The 17040-nt window shown below is 45.6% G+C and overlaps 1 protein-coding gene across 8 annotated transcripts in view; it reads left to right on the top strand.

Annotated features, from left to right (window-relative positions):
• LOC115206232 (stAR-related lipid transfer protein 13) overlaps window positions 1-17040 on the top strand; it is a 114089-nt gene that overhangs the window by 53202 nt on the left and 43847 nt on the right. The window contains exon 1 of one of the 8 annotated variants that reach the window (XM_029772958.1): window positions 2974-3411. The exons of 6 other annotated variants lie outside the window; for them this stretch is intronic. In XM_029772958.1, coding sequence (XP_029628818.1) covers window positions 3288-3411 — 124 coding nt within the window. In that variant the 5' untranslated portion in view covers window positions 2974-3287. Of the gene's footprint in view, window positions 1-2973; window positions 3412-15571; window positions 15927-17040 lie in introns of those variants that run through there. One more of the 8 variants, XM_029772957.1, reaches the window with a different exon arrangement.

Raw genomic sequence — 17040 nt, 5'->3', positions numbered from 1 at the left:
CTTTCAGTGTGTATTGGGGTATCAGCCGGTTCTGGCTCCTTGGCATTAGAGTCAGACCGAGGAAACAGAGGAGGAAACATGGGACGCCACCCACGTCCACCTTCAGCGCGCCGTACTGTGGCAGAAAGTTGGTGCAGACCGTCACCGCAGTGAGGAACCGGTGTTCGCACCGGGGGACAGGGTCTGGCTCTCGACCCGAAACCTGCCCCTCCGCCTGCCCTGCCGGAAGCTGGGTCTGCAGTTTGTGGGGCCGTTTAAAGTCCTGAGGAGAGTGAACAAGGTATGTTATAGGTTACAGCTTCCCCCGATTACCAGTCACCGGTCTTCTAGCCATCATTGATGCATTTTTCATTTTCCATTGGTTTTGTCTTGTCTTCTTACACACCTGGTTCTAATCCCATTCATTACATGTTGTGTATTTAACCCTCTGTTTCCCCTCATGTCCTTGTCAGAGATTGTTTGTTGTTACGCTCGTGATATTCGATTGTTGCGCGACGGGTTCTTGTACCCACGTTTATTTTATTATGTACTTTGGTTTTGGAGGTTTTGTTTTACGTTATTAAACTACTCCATTTACACCAAGTTTGATTCTCCTGCGCCTGACTTCCCTGCCACCTACACACACGGCATGACAACCTTTTTTGGAACATCATTATTTTGGTCTTTCTGAGATTTACTGTCAGGGCCCAGGTCTGGCAGAATCTGTGCAGAAGATCTAGATGCTGCTGTAAGGCCCTCCTTGGTTGGTGACAGAAGCACCAGATCATCAGCAAACAGTAGACATTTGACTACAGATTCTAGTAGGATCTCTCTCTCTGTCTGTCTGTCTCAGTCTAGCCACAATCTTCTACAGAGATAACAACAGCCTTTGTTCTGGCTGGTAGAGGGTTTCAAATCAGGGTCGGGGTCAATTCAGTGTGTGTGTGTGTGTGTGTGTGTGTGTGTGTGTGTGTGTGTGTGTATGTGTGTGTGTGTGCGTGTGTGTGCGTGTGTGTGTGTTCCTTCAGGCATTCTGCCCAATGGGGCTTGGACAAGTGGAGCTGAAAATAGCAACAAGCAGGTCACCGCTGAGGAGTTCCATACATAGCATAGTTTATAGCCTTTATAGAGAGAGCAGCAGTGGGTTGTTTTCCAGTAAGATATAGCCTGGTGCTGACCCTGCAGTGTGTTGTCCTCCAGTAAGATATAGCCTGGTGCTGACCCTGCAGTGTGTTGTCCTCCAGTAAGATATAGCCTGGTGCTGACCCTGCAGTGTTGTTCTCCAGTAAGATTTAGCCTGGTGCTGACCCTGCAGTGTGCTGTTCTCCAGTAAGATATAGTCTGGTGTTGACCCTGCAGTGGGTTGTTCTCCAGTAAGATATAGCCTGGTGCTGACCCTGCAGTTTGTTGTTCTCCAGTAAGATATAGCCTGGTGCTGACCCTGCAGTGTGTTGTCCTCCAGTAAGATATAGCCTGGTGCTGACCCTGCAGTGTTGTTCTCCAGTAAGATTTAGCCTGGTGCTGACCCTGCAGTGTGTTGTTCTCCAGTAAGATATAGTCTGGTGTTGACCCTGCAGTGTGTTGTTCTCCAGTAAGATATAGCTTGGTGCTGACCCTGCAGTGTTGTTCTCCAGTAAGATATAGTCTGGTGCTGACCCTGCAGTGTGTTGTTCTCCAGTAAGATATAGCCTGGTGCTGACCCTGCAGTGTGTTGTTCTCCAGTAAGATATAGCCTGGTGCTGACCCTGCAGTGTGTTGTTCTCCAGTAAGATACAGCCTGGTGCTGACCCTCCAGTGTGTTGTTCTCCAGTAAAATATAGCCTGGTGCTGACCCTGCAGTGTGTTGTTCTCCAGTAAGATACAGCCTGGTGCTGACCCTCCAGTGTGTTGTTCTCCAGTAAAATATAGCCTGGTGCTGACCCTGCAGTGTGTTGTTCTCCAGTAAGATACAGCCTGGTGCTGACCCTCCAGTGTGTTGTTCTCCAGTAAAATATAGCCTGGTGCTGACCCTGCGGTGTAAATCACCAGCCTGAACCCTATTCCAGGGCAGAGCAATGAGCGGTGAATGTCCTGGTGGAAATTAAGTAATGTTATCCCAGCTGGACGCAGAGAGGGAGAGAGAGAAGGGGAGAGAGAGGGGGAGAGAGTGAGGGAGAGAGAGGGGGAGAGAGAGGGGGAGAGAGTGAGGGAGAGAGAGGGGGAGAGAGAGAGGGAGAGAGAGGGGGTGAGAGAGAGGGGAGAGAGAGGGAGAAAGAGGGGGGAGAGAGAGGGAGAGAGGGCGGAGAGAAAGGGGGGAGAAAGAGGGAGAGAGGGGGGGTGTGGGGGGGGTTACAGCAGAGTTCAGGTCAGGAGTCAGGACTATCCATTATAGAAGCTGTCTGTCAGTGTCCAGCTGGTCCTTGTGTATTATAGATTTGAGAGAATTATATTACTGCATAACTGTCTGCTGAAGTTCAGCTAGGTTGACATTATAAGACTCAGGTCAGACATGGGCTGAACAGGGAATAAGACAGTTATTGCACTTCTTCTACACTGTCTACTTCTACTCACGGCACGCCCATTATCTTGATAAAGAGTTTTTTACTTTTATATATGAAAATCGAGGAGGCTACTCCAGACTGAACCGGTTGTTGTTACAATAATATCTGGAGTTGAACTTAATATGATATTGACACAGCAAAGTCACTATGATGTCTGGTGTGATATTGACACAGCAAAGTCACTATGATGTCTGGTGTGATATTGACACAGCAAAGTCACTATGATGTCTGGTGTGATATTTTATATCAATTTTGATATAGCCCTAATTTCACATGTTCTGAAACATTCCATGGTTTTTACTTATGATTCACAAGAGTGAAAGCTCTGTGTAGTGAAAGTGAGAGTAGCCTGGTGAGTGAGAGGGAAGAAGGGAGGGAGGGAAGTGGAGGGGTGAAAGATAAAGGGAGGGAGAGAGAGCAGCTAGTGTAGTCTATCTGTGAGTATAGACTGACCGTCACCGTGGTGGAAACTTCAAACAGCCACACATCTGCTCCAAGCTTTGTCCGGCACCGGGGCTGTCGAATCAAATATCGTTTAATTGAAGGACTTGGCAAAGATGGATACTTCATACTGAACAGGTATCTGTTCTTCGGTAAAATGTATGGCTGGTTAATTAATGGTTACACTACTCTGCGACTGTAACTCAGTCCTAATCCTGTGAAGACGCATCGGCGCGAGCGCAGGGGTGGTGCATTCAGAGGAAAGACGCAATAACGGGTTCATGAGGATCGGGATTTGTTTTATTATGATGGACTCACGGATTTACTATGACAACTAAGCGCAAATCGATGGAACGGAAGCTGCGGCGGTGTTTCAGTGAGACGCTGCGCGATTCCAAGTCGAAAGCCTGGGATCTACTATGGAAAAATGTCAGGGAGCGAAGACTCGCAGGTCAGTCTCCAAAACGTATCGGTGTTGTATTGAATTCACACTATATTTATTTGATATTTATTTATGCTGTTAGAAAATAGCCATTCTTAACTTTATTAGATTTAAAAATATATATATTTTACACAGATAGATTCCAGCATATAACTGTTTTCCAACATGATTTTATTAAACAAGTAGCTTAATAAGCCCACTAAGTAACAAACTTGGCTGTTGTAGTTAATTTTCTAATCAATCAAGTGAATGTTGAAGGGGCAATCAGCAGTTGCTAGATCCATTTTTGACGTATACATTAATGATATGTAACCCTACCCATTGATTCTTGAAGAGTATATCTTATAAATGCCTCCTATGAGTTTAGTTCAACTGTCATTCCCCATCAGAACCCAAAATATAAGCTTGTTTTACTGCAATGTCTGTAAACACAGTTAATGTAAACAAAACGATATAGCCTCAAAACATGGTTACAACTATAATTGTGATATAATGGATGGTCAGTCCTTGAGTCCATAACTCTGTCTATGAATTTCAGTGGTTGTCCAGCCTCACCACTCAGCTTTTTAACGAAACAGGTACGCGGAAAACGCTTTGTTATTGTTCCTACTGTTGATTGCTGCTTTAAACTATACATCGTACCGCTGATTGGTGGATTGACAAAGGCAGCCCAAATCTGATATTTTTCCCAAGAATTGGTCTTTTGACTTTTCACATCAGATCTTTTTAGAGCTGATTTGATTGGTCAAAGACCAATTAGTGAAAAAAAAGATCAGAATTGGGCTGTCTGTGTAAACGCAGCCTATATGCACAGAATACATTCTGAACAGTTGTCCTCATAATTAGTCTTCTACAGTAATCATATCCATTAACACGTGTTCACCAGGTGTACTTACCTTAGTTTCACATGTGACTTACCTTGCTCTTATTTTTTTATTTTTAAGATCTTCTAATTTACAATAATAATTATTATTTAACAAACCAATTTGCAATACAGTTTTACTTTTTATTCACAGCTGGTTGGTTATAATGATTGATTTGGATTGAAAGCAAAACAATATCACAGTATATGTGAATAATGTTCTCACATGTAGCACCAAAGCAAGAGCCATTATTATCCCAATGTGAGTTTGTGCTAAGCAAGTAGTAGAAGATGTATGAAACGGTGGGTTAGAGACCAGACCCCTTACTGTCACTGCTGCTGAAGGCTATACTTAATGGTTAGAGGTGTTTCCTGAATTATTTTGCCTCATAATTCAAATGTGCAGAATATGCATCCCAAATAACATTTACTGTATATAGACTTTAAAAAAGTATTATTATTTTTTTCTCTATTGTGTTATTGACTGTGTGTTTGTTTATTCCATGTGTAACTCTGTGTTGTTGTTTGTGTCACACTGCTTTGCTTTATCTCGGGCCAGGTCGCAGTTGTAAATGAGAACTTGTTCTCAACTAACCTACCTGGTTAAATAAAGGTGAAATAAATAAAACAATTAATTCCCTTTATAGTGCACAACTTTTGACCAGGGCCCATAAGGCTCTGGTAAAAAGTAGTGTACTATACAGGGAATAGGATGCCATTTGGGACACATCCACTGAGAGTTATTTCCTTCTGGTAAATTTCTGCCAGAGATTTAAAATATAGCTGGAGCTGCTTGCTGGGAGAATGATATTGTATTTTCTAAAGAGCTGCTGTATCATGGTTTGTGTGTGTAGGGAGCCCAGTACACCACTAGGGGGTGCCAGTCAAATTCTCCATACAGCAGGACAGTAGTCTAGCAGGTTATTAAATAATTTTAGAGGGATTTGTTCTCCATCTGTATTTCAGTGTTAAAATGATGTTATAAGGTTATGTGATAGATGTTGACCTCAACTATCCCAGGAGATTGTAATTGAATCAGATTGGTGCCAGTTATGTCTTCTTATTGCAATAGTATGGGCCGGTTTCCTGGACACAGTCCTGGACTATATAGCACTTTCAATTGTGATTTTCCATTGAGTTTGGTTTTTAGTCCAGGACTAGGCTTAATCTGTGTCCGGCAAACCGCCTCTATAAGCAAATTATATTGCAACACTATAGGGGATATACAGTGCCTTCGGAAAGTATTCAGACCCCTTGATTTTTCCATATTTTGTTATGTTAAACCTTATTCTAAAATTGATTAAATAAAAAAAATCATCAGCAATCTACACACAATAATGTGTCTAGATAGCCCATAATGACGAAGCGAAAACAGGTTTTTAGCATTTTTTGCAAACGTATATAACATAAAAAACATAAATACCTTATTTACATAATTCAGACCCTTTGCTATGAGACTCAAAATTGAGCTCAGGTGCATCATGTTTCCATTGAGCATCCTTGAGATGTTTCTACAACTTGATTGGAGTACACCTGTGGTAAATTCAATTGATTGGACATGATTTAGAAAGGCACACACCTGCCTATATAAGGTCCCACAGTTGACAGTGCATGTCAGAGCAAAAACCAAGCTATGAGGTCAAAGGAATTGTCCGTAGAGGTTAGAGACAGGATTGTGTTGAGGCACAGATCTGGGGAAGGGTACCAAAAAATGTCTGTAGCATTGAAGGTCCCCAAGAACACAGTGGCCTCCATCATTCTTAAATGGAAGAAGTTAGGAACCACCAAGAATCTTCCTAGAGCTGGCCACCTGGCCAAACTGAGCACGGGCCTTGGTTAGGGAAGTGACCAAGAACCCGATGGTCACTCTGACAGAGCTCTAGAGTTCCTCTGAGGAGATGGGAGAACCTTCCAGAAGGACAACCACCTCTGCAGCACTCCACCAATCAGGCCTTTATGGTAGAGTGGTCTGACGGAAGCCACTCCTCAGTAAAAAAGCACATGACAGCACGCTTGGAGTTTGCCAAAAGGCACCTAAAGACTAAAGCCTCTGAGAAACAAGATACTCTGGTCTGATGAAACCAAGATTGAACTCTTTGGCCTGAATGCCAAGCCTCACGTCTGGAGGAAACCTGGCACCATCCCTACGGTGAAGCATGGTGGTGGCAGCATCATGTGGTGGGGATGTTTTTCAGCGGCAGGGACTGGGAGACTAGTCAGGATCGAGGGAAAGATGAACGGAGCAAAGTACAGAGATCTTTGATGAAAATCTGATCCAGAGCGCTCAGGACCTCAGACCGGGGCGAAGGTTCACAACAAGACAACAACCCTAACCACACAGCCAAGACAACGCAGGAGTGGCTTCGGGACAAGTCTCTGAATGTCCTTGAGTGGCCCAGCCAGAGCCTGGACTTGAAACTGATCAACATCTCTGGAGAGATCTGAAAATAGCTGTGCATCGCCGCTGTCACGTCCTGACCCTAGTAAGATGTCATTTTCTATAGTAGAGTAGGGCAGGGCATGACAGGGGGTGTTTTGGGCTAATCTATGTTTTGTACATTTTACATTTACATTTTAGTCATTTAGCAGACGCTCTTATCCAGAGCGACTTACAGTAGTTAATGCATACATTTCATACAATTTCATACATTTTTTTCCTGTGCTGGCCCCCCGTGGGAATCGAACCCACAACCCTGGTGTTGCAAACACCATGCTCTACCAACTGAGCTACAGGGAAGGCATGTTTAGGTTCTAGTTTGTCTATTTCCATGTTGGGATTAATTGGGGTTGATCTCTAATTGGAGGCAGCTGATCCTCATTGCCTCTGATTAGAGATCATATTTAAGTAGGGGTTTTTCTCATTGTTGTTTGTGGGTTATTGTCTTTTGAGCAGTGTGTTGTCCTCTCTGCGTCACGGTTTGTTGTTTTTGTATTTTCAAGTATTTCAGTGTATTGCATTCAGTTTCACTTTTAATAAATATGTGGAACTACGAACACGCTGCATTTTGGTCCACTTCTTCGAGCTGTGACAGAATAACCCACCAACGAAGGACCAAGCAGCGTGGAATGGAGCAGCAGGAGAAATGGACTTGGGAAGAAATCCTTGATGGGAAAGGACCCTGGAGTCAGGCTGGGGAGTATCGCCAACCGAAGGAGTAACTTGAGGCAGCGAAGGCATAGCGACGATACTACGAGGTGTTATATGCACCGAAAGGCAAGTGCGAGAGGCAGCCCCCCAACATTTTTTTCGGGGGGGCACACGGGGAGGTTTGCTAAGTCAGGATGGAGACCTGAGCGAACTCCCCGTGCTTACCGTGGGGAGCGGGTGACGAGGCAAGCACTGAGCTATGCGGTGATGCGCACTGTATCGCCAGTGAGCATTCACAGGCTGGTGCGATCTGTGCCCGCGCCCTGCATTAGTCGAGCTAGGTTGAGCATCCAGCCAGAACGGGTTATGCCAGCTCTAAGCTCGAGATCTCCAGTGCGCATCCACGGCCCAGTATATCCTGTGCCTGCCCCACGTACCCGGCCTCCAGTGCGCCTGCCCAGTCTGGGGTGTCCTGTTCCTGTTCCTGCTCCCCGCACTCGCCCCGAGGTGCGTGTGACTAGTCTGGCGCCTCCTATGCCAGCCCCACGCATTAGGCCTCCAGTGCGCCTGCCCAGTCCGGGGTGTCCTGTTCCTGCTCCCCGCACTCGCCCTGAGGTGCGTGTGACTAGCCTGGCGCCTCCCATTCCAGTCCCATGTAGCAGACCTCCAGTGCGCAGCCATAACCCGGTACAGCCAGTGCCTGCTGTGAGCACTCGGCCCTTAGTGCGTCTCCCCAGTCCGGTGAGACCGATTCCTGCTCCTCACACTATTCCTCCAGTGCGCAGCCATAACCCGGTACAGCCAGTGCATGCTGTGAGCACTCGGCCCTTAATGCGTCTCCCCAGTCCGGTGAGACCGATTCCTGCTCCTCGCACTATTCCTCCAGTGAGCAGCCATAACCCGGTACAGCCAGTGCCTGCTGTGAGCACTCGGCCCTTAGTGCGTCTCCCCAGTCCGGTGAGACCGATTCCTGCTCCTCGCACTCTCCCTCCAGTGCGCCTCCATAGCCCGGAGCCTCCAGCGACTCTCCTCAGCCCTGAGCCTCCAGCGACGCTCCTCGGCCCTGAGCCTCCAGCGACGTTCCTCAGCCCTGAGCCTCCAGCGACGCTCCTCAGCCCTGAGCCTCCAGCGACGCTCCTCAGCCCTGAGCCTCCAGCGACGCTCCTCAGCCCTGAGCCTCCAGCGACGCTCCTCAGGCCAGAGCCTTCAGCGGTGGTCTGCAACCGAGAGCGTTCAGCGGTGGTCTGCAACCCAGAGTCTTCAGCGGTGGTTGGCGGTCCGAAAGCCTCCGGCGATGATCCATGGTCTGGTTCCTCCGGACATACAGAAGTGGGGGGATCAGCGGGTGGTGGGGGTACTAAGTCCGGAACCAGAGCCGCTGCCATAGACATTAGTCACCCACCCTACCCTCCCTTTGTGTTTTGTGGTTGTTTTTTTTTTGTTGTTTTTTTTGTCTGTGTGCATTCGGAGTCTGCACCTTTGGGGGGGGGGGGGGGGGTACTGTCACGTCCTGACCCTAGTAAGATGTCATTTTCTATAGTAGAGTAGGGCAGGGCATGACAGGGAGTGTTTTGGGCTAATCTATGTTTTCTATTTCTATGTTTAGGTTCTAGTTTGTCTATTTCTATGTTGGGATTAATTGGGGTTGATCTCTAATTGGCTGCAGCTGATCCTCATTGCCTCTGATTAGAGATCATATTTAAGTATGGGTTTTTCTCATTGTTGTTTGTGGGTTATTGTCTTTTGAGTAGTGTGTTGTCCTCTCTGCATCACAGATTCTTGTTTTTGTATTTTCAAGTATTTCAGTGTATTGTATTCAGTTTCACTTTTAATAAATATGTGGAACTACGAACACGCTGCATTTTGGTCCACTCCTTCGAACAGCCGTGACAGACGCTCCCCATCCAACCTGACAGAGCTTGAGAGGATTTGCAGAGAAGAATGGGATAAACTCCCCAAATACAGTTGTGCCACTCTTGTAGCGTCATACCCAAGAAGACTCAATGCTGAACTCGCTGCCAAAGGTGCTACAACAAATTACTGAGTAAAGGGTGTGAATACTTTTGTAAATGTGATATTTTAGTTTTTTATTTGTGTGTAGATTGATGAGGAAAAAATAGAATTTAATCAAATTTAGAATAAGGCTGTAACGTAACAAAATGTGGAAAAAGTCAAAGGGTCTGAACACTTTCTGAATGCATGTGATCAACCTTCACAATATTGTCTTTGTCTTGTTTTAGCAACATGTTTGTCGAGTCTCTGTGTATTTAATGTTGTTTAAACCCTGTCAGTCCATCTCAGCTGTGGAGTACTGAAACACCTCTCAGATTTAACTGCCTTTAGAGTCCTGTGGCTGCATTGTTGCTTTGTTGTTGCTGCATTGTTTGAAAGGTTGACACATGAATCCAACATTCTATTCCATATTTGTATCCTGGTGATATGCCATGGTGCCATGTATCTGGCAGCCCATCCATTGGACCTACTACTAGCCTTGGCCTGCTGTCTGTTTAGAAGCACTCTAAACAATCAGGGCTGTTTATGGGCTGGGCTGGATACAGCTGACTGTCTGGCCTGTGTGTGTGCATGCGTCGATTAGACTTGGCTGGCTGGTGTTCTATTGCTTTTAACTGTCATAATGAGTCATCATTTTAACACATCTATTACATTTTTATGAGACCATTAAGTAACAGCACCTCTTTGGAAATGGTCTGGTCATAGAGATGCCTGTAGGTTGTGTTTTCACTGAGGAGTAATTCTGACATCTATTACAGAAACAATAGTTACATGTCCTATAATCCAGCTCCATGAGAAGACCTGGCTGACATTGAGGGATAGAGCCTCTCTTCAGCTGGCACCTGCTCGAGAACATGTGCTTGGCGTGAATAAGAGACTCCCAGCCAAGACTGTCCTCAAAGTGAAAGCACCTGCTACAGTCATATTGGTCCTGGGCTTTCTCTCTTTGAAATGTCTTCAGATCTTACAATCAAACAGGACATTCCTACTGCAGCCCAGTGTCATACCCAGTCTAACAGGTTGGTTATTTGGATCATGGGGTGGAATTCATCAGTCGTTCTGAAGCTACCACAGGACAGGAGCCAGACCAAAGCCAGAGTCATGCAGGACTACCAGCGTTTCTCTCTGAGTCACTCCCCACTTCAAACCAGACCAGAGCCTAAACCTTTACCCAGTTGCCTCTGATCAGTCCTGCTTCCAGCCACCTAGTAATGCTATCTCCAACCCTGGTTCCAACCACCTAGTAATACTATCTCCAACCCTGGTTCCAGCCACCTAGTAATGCTATCTCCAACCCTGGTTCCAGCCACCTAGTAATGCTATCTCCAACCCTGGTTCCAGCCACCTAGTAATACTATCTCCAACCCTGGTTCCAGCCACCTAGTAATACTACCTCCAACCCTGGGTCCAGCCACCTAGTAATACTACCTCCAACCCTGGGTCCAGCCACCTAGTAATACTACCTCCAACCCTGGGTCCAACCACCTAGTAATACCACCTCCAACCCTGGGTCCAACCACCTAGTAATACTACCTCCAACCCTGGGTCCAACCACCTAGTAATACTACCTCCAACCCTGGGTCCAACCACCTAGTAATACTACCTCCAACCCTGGTTCCAGCCACCTAGTAATACTATCTCCAACCCTGGTTCCAGCCACCTAGTAATACTACCTCCAACCCTGGGTCCAGCCACCTAGTAATACTACCTCCAACCCTGGGTCCAACCACCTAGTAATACTACCTCCAACCCTGGGTCCAACCACCTAGTAATACTACCTCCAACCCTGGGTCCAACCACCTAGTAATACTACCTCCAACCCTGGGTCCAACCACCTAGTAATACTACCTCCAACCCTGGGTTCAACCACCTAGTAATACTATCTCCAACCCTGGGTCCAGCCACCTAGTAATGCTACCTCCAACCCTGGTTCCAACCACCTAGTAATACCATCTCCAACCCTGGTTCCAACCACCTAGTAATACCATCTCCAACCCTGGGTCCAGCCACCTAGTAATGCTATCTCCAACCCTGGTTCCATCCCTACTACCCCGTTGGGATAAATAATACAAATGTATTATGGGCTATTTTCAGGGCAGACATGGCATGTTTGGGCAGGTTTGATAAGGGTTACAGCTGTTGTAGCAACCAACACACGGATCACACCACATAGAGGACCACATGTAATACCCGACACAGAGCACCTAGCACCACATAGTACCTAGCACGACAGAGCACGTATAACCACAGACCACCTAGCATCACAGACCACCTAGCATCACAGAGCAGCTAGCACCACATTCTGTAGCACCTAGCACCACAGAGCACCTAGCATCACATAGCTCAGACTACAGGAATGCTCAAAGCAGTGCAGCCATAGACAGGGACCTCCACCCCCTCACTTCCATGAACTAACAACCTTTGTGTGTGTGTGTGTGTGTGTGTGTGTGTGTGTGTGTGTGTGTGTGTGTGTGTGTGTGTGTGTGTGTGTGTGTGTGTGTGTGTGTGTGTGTGATTAACAGTAGAGTCAACACATGAAATCATTTGCACATTGTCACAGCACCACCTGAACAAATCTGAACAAACAGTTTATCCACAGTACCACAGTATAACAGCTCCTGGTGTGTGTGTGTGTGTGTGTGTGTATGTGTGTGGGGTGGGGGGGTAGCTAGTCAAAGCCAGAGGTAGTGCATGAAAGCATATAGAGGGTTGTGGGGCCCTGAAGTGAAGGGAGCTGTGGGTGAATGGGTGAATGGTAGTCTTTGTTGCCCAGGGAGGGTCCTGCCAGCCAGAGGGACAGGGGCTGTTCGCCTGCATCCCAAATGGCACCACCCTATTCTTTATATAGTGCACTACTTTTGACCAGAGCACTATAGGGAATAGGGTGCTATTTGGGCAGGGTTGGGGAGTAACGGATTACATGTAATCTGTTACATGTAAGGGATTTCAAAAACGGTAACTGTAATCCGTTACACTCCCAGCAAAAGTATTGTAATCCGATTACAGATAACCTTTGAAAAACTAGATGATTACTTGAAGGATTAATTTAAATTCAGAAAAAACTTTGACACTGTTTTCTCAATGACATTGAAAAAAGCATTGAAAAAAGGCGGAACTTTAAGTTTGTTCCACCTGAGCGAGTCTGACCACAAGTCAGACCACTATGACGACACACCAAATGGGTTTGATGGATACCGGGAAAAGAGCAAGAATAGGCTTTTGTAGGCTACAGTCCAAGCTATGTCTTCCAATGGTGCGACTGCTGTCGGCAGATTATCCAACTTGAATAAACGCTTGGAGGTAAGGATGACAGCAGTGGTGTAGTCTACAGCGATACGGATATCACTTATCATTGATATCTACATAGCACATTGATGTGAATCACACTGCTGCTCTCTCATTTAGCTATTTGCGCCTTACGGATTGTGGTTGTTGTGGATGGCTGTTCACAAATCTGAATGTGTATTTGAACCCAATAATGGTTGAATTCAAATCAGTTTAAGCTACCTATCAATCGTTGTTTTTGAAACCAGTGGACAACCAGTGAAAAATGCGCTCTTGCAACAGCTGCATAGTGTGGATCCCAGCCTATGGAATAAAAGTGGGGCTTTTATTGCTCAATCTAATTAATGCCGATAAAAACAATTAAATTCATAGGCCTTTTAAAATGATAAACTTGAATTAGCTAACACAACGTGCCATTGGAACACAGGAGTGATGGTTGCTGATAATGGGCATCTGTACGCCTATGTAGATATTTCATAAAAAATCTGCAGTTTCCAGCTAAAATAGTCATTTACAACATTAACAATGTCTACACTGTATTTCTGATCAATTTGATGTTATTTTAATGGACAAAAATATTTGCTTTTCTTTCAAAAACAAGAACATTTCTAAGTGACCCCAAACTTTTGAACGGTAGTGTAATCTAAAAGTAATTGAATGTAATCAGATTACGTTACTGAGTTTGGGTAATCCAAAAGTTACGTTACTGATGACAATTTTGGACAGGTAACTTGTAACTGTAACGGATTACATTTAGAAAGTAACCTACCCATTCCTGCATTTGGGAGGCAACCTTTGACTGTTTAGCTTGGTGGTGGGCCCTCTAGCAGCGCCAGTCCCATGTGGAGCCCTGTGGTGCTGGGCACAGGCAGGCTGTATGTTGAGAGGGGTGACAGCACCAGAGTGGCCCGCTGAGACTGGGAGTGGGTGGGTCTGCTCTGTTTGCAAGGATGTGGACTCTGTTTTAAATGTAAATGATGACTTCTGTTGTTCCATCCTGTTCCAAACTCAACAACACTACTGGAAGGTTATCAAGTTTCAAGATCTACTTTTATTACTATTTAGTTTAAACTTCACTATTGCCAACTGTATCTTATCATCATATCTCAATCTCAAATTCTAGCGGCTTTAGTGTTGTGGCAGTAGCTTGGCTGTTTTAATGAACCGGAAAGCTTATTGGGGTCTGTTTTAACCAGTTGTGTAGTGTTGAGATTCATTATAATCCCGGTGTTTAGGCTCAATGGTTTCTTCTTCACAAGGTGCCACAGGCTTCCTGTCCTGTTGAACCCCACTGGGAATGGAGACGGGCTGGGAGTGGTGTTAGAGAAGGGGTGTGGGCGGGGGCCTGGGGGTGGAGAGGGGGTTGTTGGGGAATGGTGACTTTGGGGAGGAGAGATTAGCATTCTCCCTCTCGTTCATCGCTCTCCTTCTTTTCACTCTCTTCATTCTTTCAATTCAATTCAAGGGGCTTTATTGGCATGGGAAACATATGTTAACATTGCCAAAGCAAGTGAGGTAGAAATTATACAAAAGTGAAAACATTCCACTCACAGAAGTTCCAAAAGAATAAAGACATTACAAATGTCACATTATACATCGTTACAGTGTTGTAATGATATACAAATGGTTAAAGTACAAAAGGGAAAATAAATAAGCATAAATATGGGTTGTATTTACAATGGTGTTTGTTCTTCACTGGTTGCCCTTTTCTTGTGGCAACAGGTCACACATCTTGCTGCTGTGATGGCACACTGTGGTGTTTCACCCAGTAGATATGGGAGTTTATCAAAATCGGGTTTGTTTCCGAATTCTTTGTGGATCTGTGTAATCTGAGGGAAATGTGTGTCTAATATGGTCATACATTGGGCAGAAGGTTAGGAAGTGCAGCTCAGTTTCCACCTCATTTTGTGGGCAGTGTGCACATAGCCTGTCTTCTCTTGAGAGCTAGGTCTGCCTACAGCGGCCTTTCTCAATAGCAAGGCTATGCTCATAGAGTCTGTACATAGTCAAAGCTTTCTTTAGGTTTGGGTCAGTCACAGTGGTCAGGTATTCTGCTACTGTGTACTCTCTGTTAAGGCTCAAATAGCATTCTAGTGTGCTGCTTTTTTGTTAATTCTTTCCAGTGTATCAAGTAATTATCTTTTTGTTTTCTCATAATTTGGTTGGGTCTAATTGTGTTGCTGTCCAGGGGCTCTGTGGGGTGTGTTTGTGTTTGTGAACAGAGCCCCAGGACCAGCTTGCTTAGGGGACTCTTCTCCAGGTTCATCTCTCTGTAGGTGATGGCTTTGTTATGGAAGGTTTGGGAATCGCTTCCTTTTAGGTGGTTGTAGAATTTAACGACTCTTTTTTGGATTATGATAATTAGTGGGTATTGGCCTAATTCTGCTCTGCGTGCGTTATTTGGTGTTCTTTCTCCTCTGTCTTTTACTTGAGTCCATTTGTCAGCGTGGTAGAGGGACTCCCATCTCCTGAGTAAACTTGTAGGTCGTCATTGTAAATAACAATTTGTTTTTAACTGACTTGCCTAGTTAAATAAAGGTTAAATGTAAAAAACAAATTTACTTGGCACTTGTGTGCAGATCCACACTCTACAGCGGAGGATTGTTTTGGGCAGGACGGGTCCTAACAATACTGTTTTTCTAAGCCCTCCCATATCCTCCTCCCTCAGTCAGTTTACAGGCTTTCTTCTGGTATTTATATTTCCCTCCAGACCAGCGTTCAGGCTTTCAGTCGGTTCCTCTCCCTCTCTCACACAGACAGACACTGGATAGAGCTCAGCAAGGTGGGCAGTACTCCAAGTACTGATCTGCCACTGGCTGCTGTCTGATCACCTGACCTGGAGAGGTGTAGTGTTGTGCTGGCACTCCTCCTCCCTCCCCTCCTCTAGCCTCTCAGCTCTCCTTCCGAGCCCCAGCCTTTCAGATCACACCGGGCTGCTAGCGCCTGGACGTGAAGCCTTCTGCTGCTGGATCCTGTCTGAGAGAGTGTGTTTATCGGTCAGGGGCCAGTGTAGTGTGTGTGTCTGTCAGTCTAGCAGTGCCAGTGCTGTAGTAGTAGTCATGTACAGGGATCTGTCTGACAGTCACTCTGAGTCCCAGGGACCAGGCAGTGAGTGTCTGGGCAGCAGTATGAGTCAGGACAGCCAGGATTGTCTGGGCAGTATGACCCAAGAGAGCCAGGATATCTACCTAAGGATGGACCACCACCGTCGTCGCTCCGGATACCGCCTGGGACGCATAATTGCCCGGCAACAGCTGCTCCGGAGGATAGCTGGAGGTAGGAGGAGGAATGGTAGCTCTAGTCCAGGATGTTATGTGTGGCTTGCTGGCACAGCCTTAAGCGGCAGCAAGCCTCACATAGTGCCCTGGACTAGAGCTAGTGGAGTGGATACTGTAGTCGGAGTGGTGGTGGAAACTCACTCTAAGAATGATAACTTCTGGACACACAGTATTATGATGGATGTTGACCACATGAAGGCTGGTGAAGATTGACATTGTGAATGACAGTCAGAAAGTTCCTAGTTCCTGTATGAAAAGAGCCATAGTCTGTCATGGTTATCTAAACAGCCTATAGCTTGATCCAGCAGCAGCCCTGCCCTGCTAGTGTGTGTGAGGACATGAGCTCTAGCTAATGTCTGTCAGTCTGTCCGTGTGTAAGGACATGGCAAGGTGCTGGACTCAGTCAGGAGTAACTCTGGTGTTGCTTAACTTACTAACACATTTAGCAAGCTGTGTAAAGGGTGACTAATATTGTTGTTCTAGGCTGGCACACCACAGTGTTCCTACATTCCAGAAGGTTGATTTTGTGGACTATTCCCTAGGTATGTAACATACCTGGGCTGTGTCATTCGCTGAATTATTGTTTTGATCCTAAATACGATATGCAAGTCAAGACAGCTCAGAACACCACAGTAGGCGCAGTGTGTTGGGAGCATGACAAGCTATCAGCCCCACCTGAACCTTGATACAGTAGGTGACCTACAGTGCCTTCAGAAAGTATTCACACTCCTTGACTTTTTCCACATTTTGTTGTGTTACAGCCTGAATGTATTAAATGTAGATTTTGTGTTACTGGCCTACACACAATACTCCATAATGTCAAATTGGAATTAGAAATGTTTACAAAATAATTAAAAATGAAAAGCTGAAATGTCTTGAGTCAAGTACTCAACCCCTTTGTTAAAGCAAACCTAAATAAGTTTAGGAGTAAAAATGTGCTTAACAAGTCACATAATAAATTGCATGCAATAATAGTGTCTAACATGATTTTTGAATGACTCATCTCTGTACCCCACATATACCCCACTCTGTAAGGTCCCTCAGTCGCGCAATGAATTTCAAACACAAGATTCAACCACAAAGACCAGGGAGGTTTTCCAATGCCTTGCAAA

The sequence above is a fragment of the Salmo trutta genome, chromosome 13 (genome assembly GCF_901001165.1).
Source record: "Salmo trutta chromosome 13, fSalTru1.1, whole genome shotgun sequence".
Classification (NCBI taxonomy): Eukaryota; Metazoa; Chordata; class Actinopteri; order Salmoniformes; family Salmonidae; genus Salmo; species Salmo trutta.
This window is presented reverse-complemented; position numbering and strand designations above follow the sequence as displayed.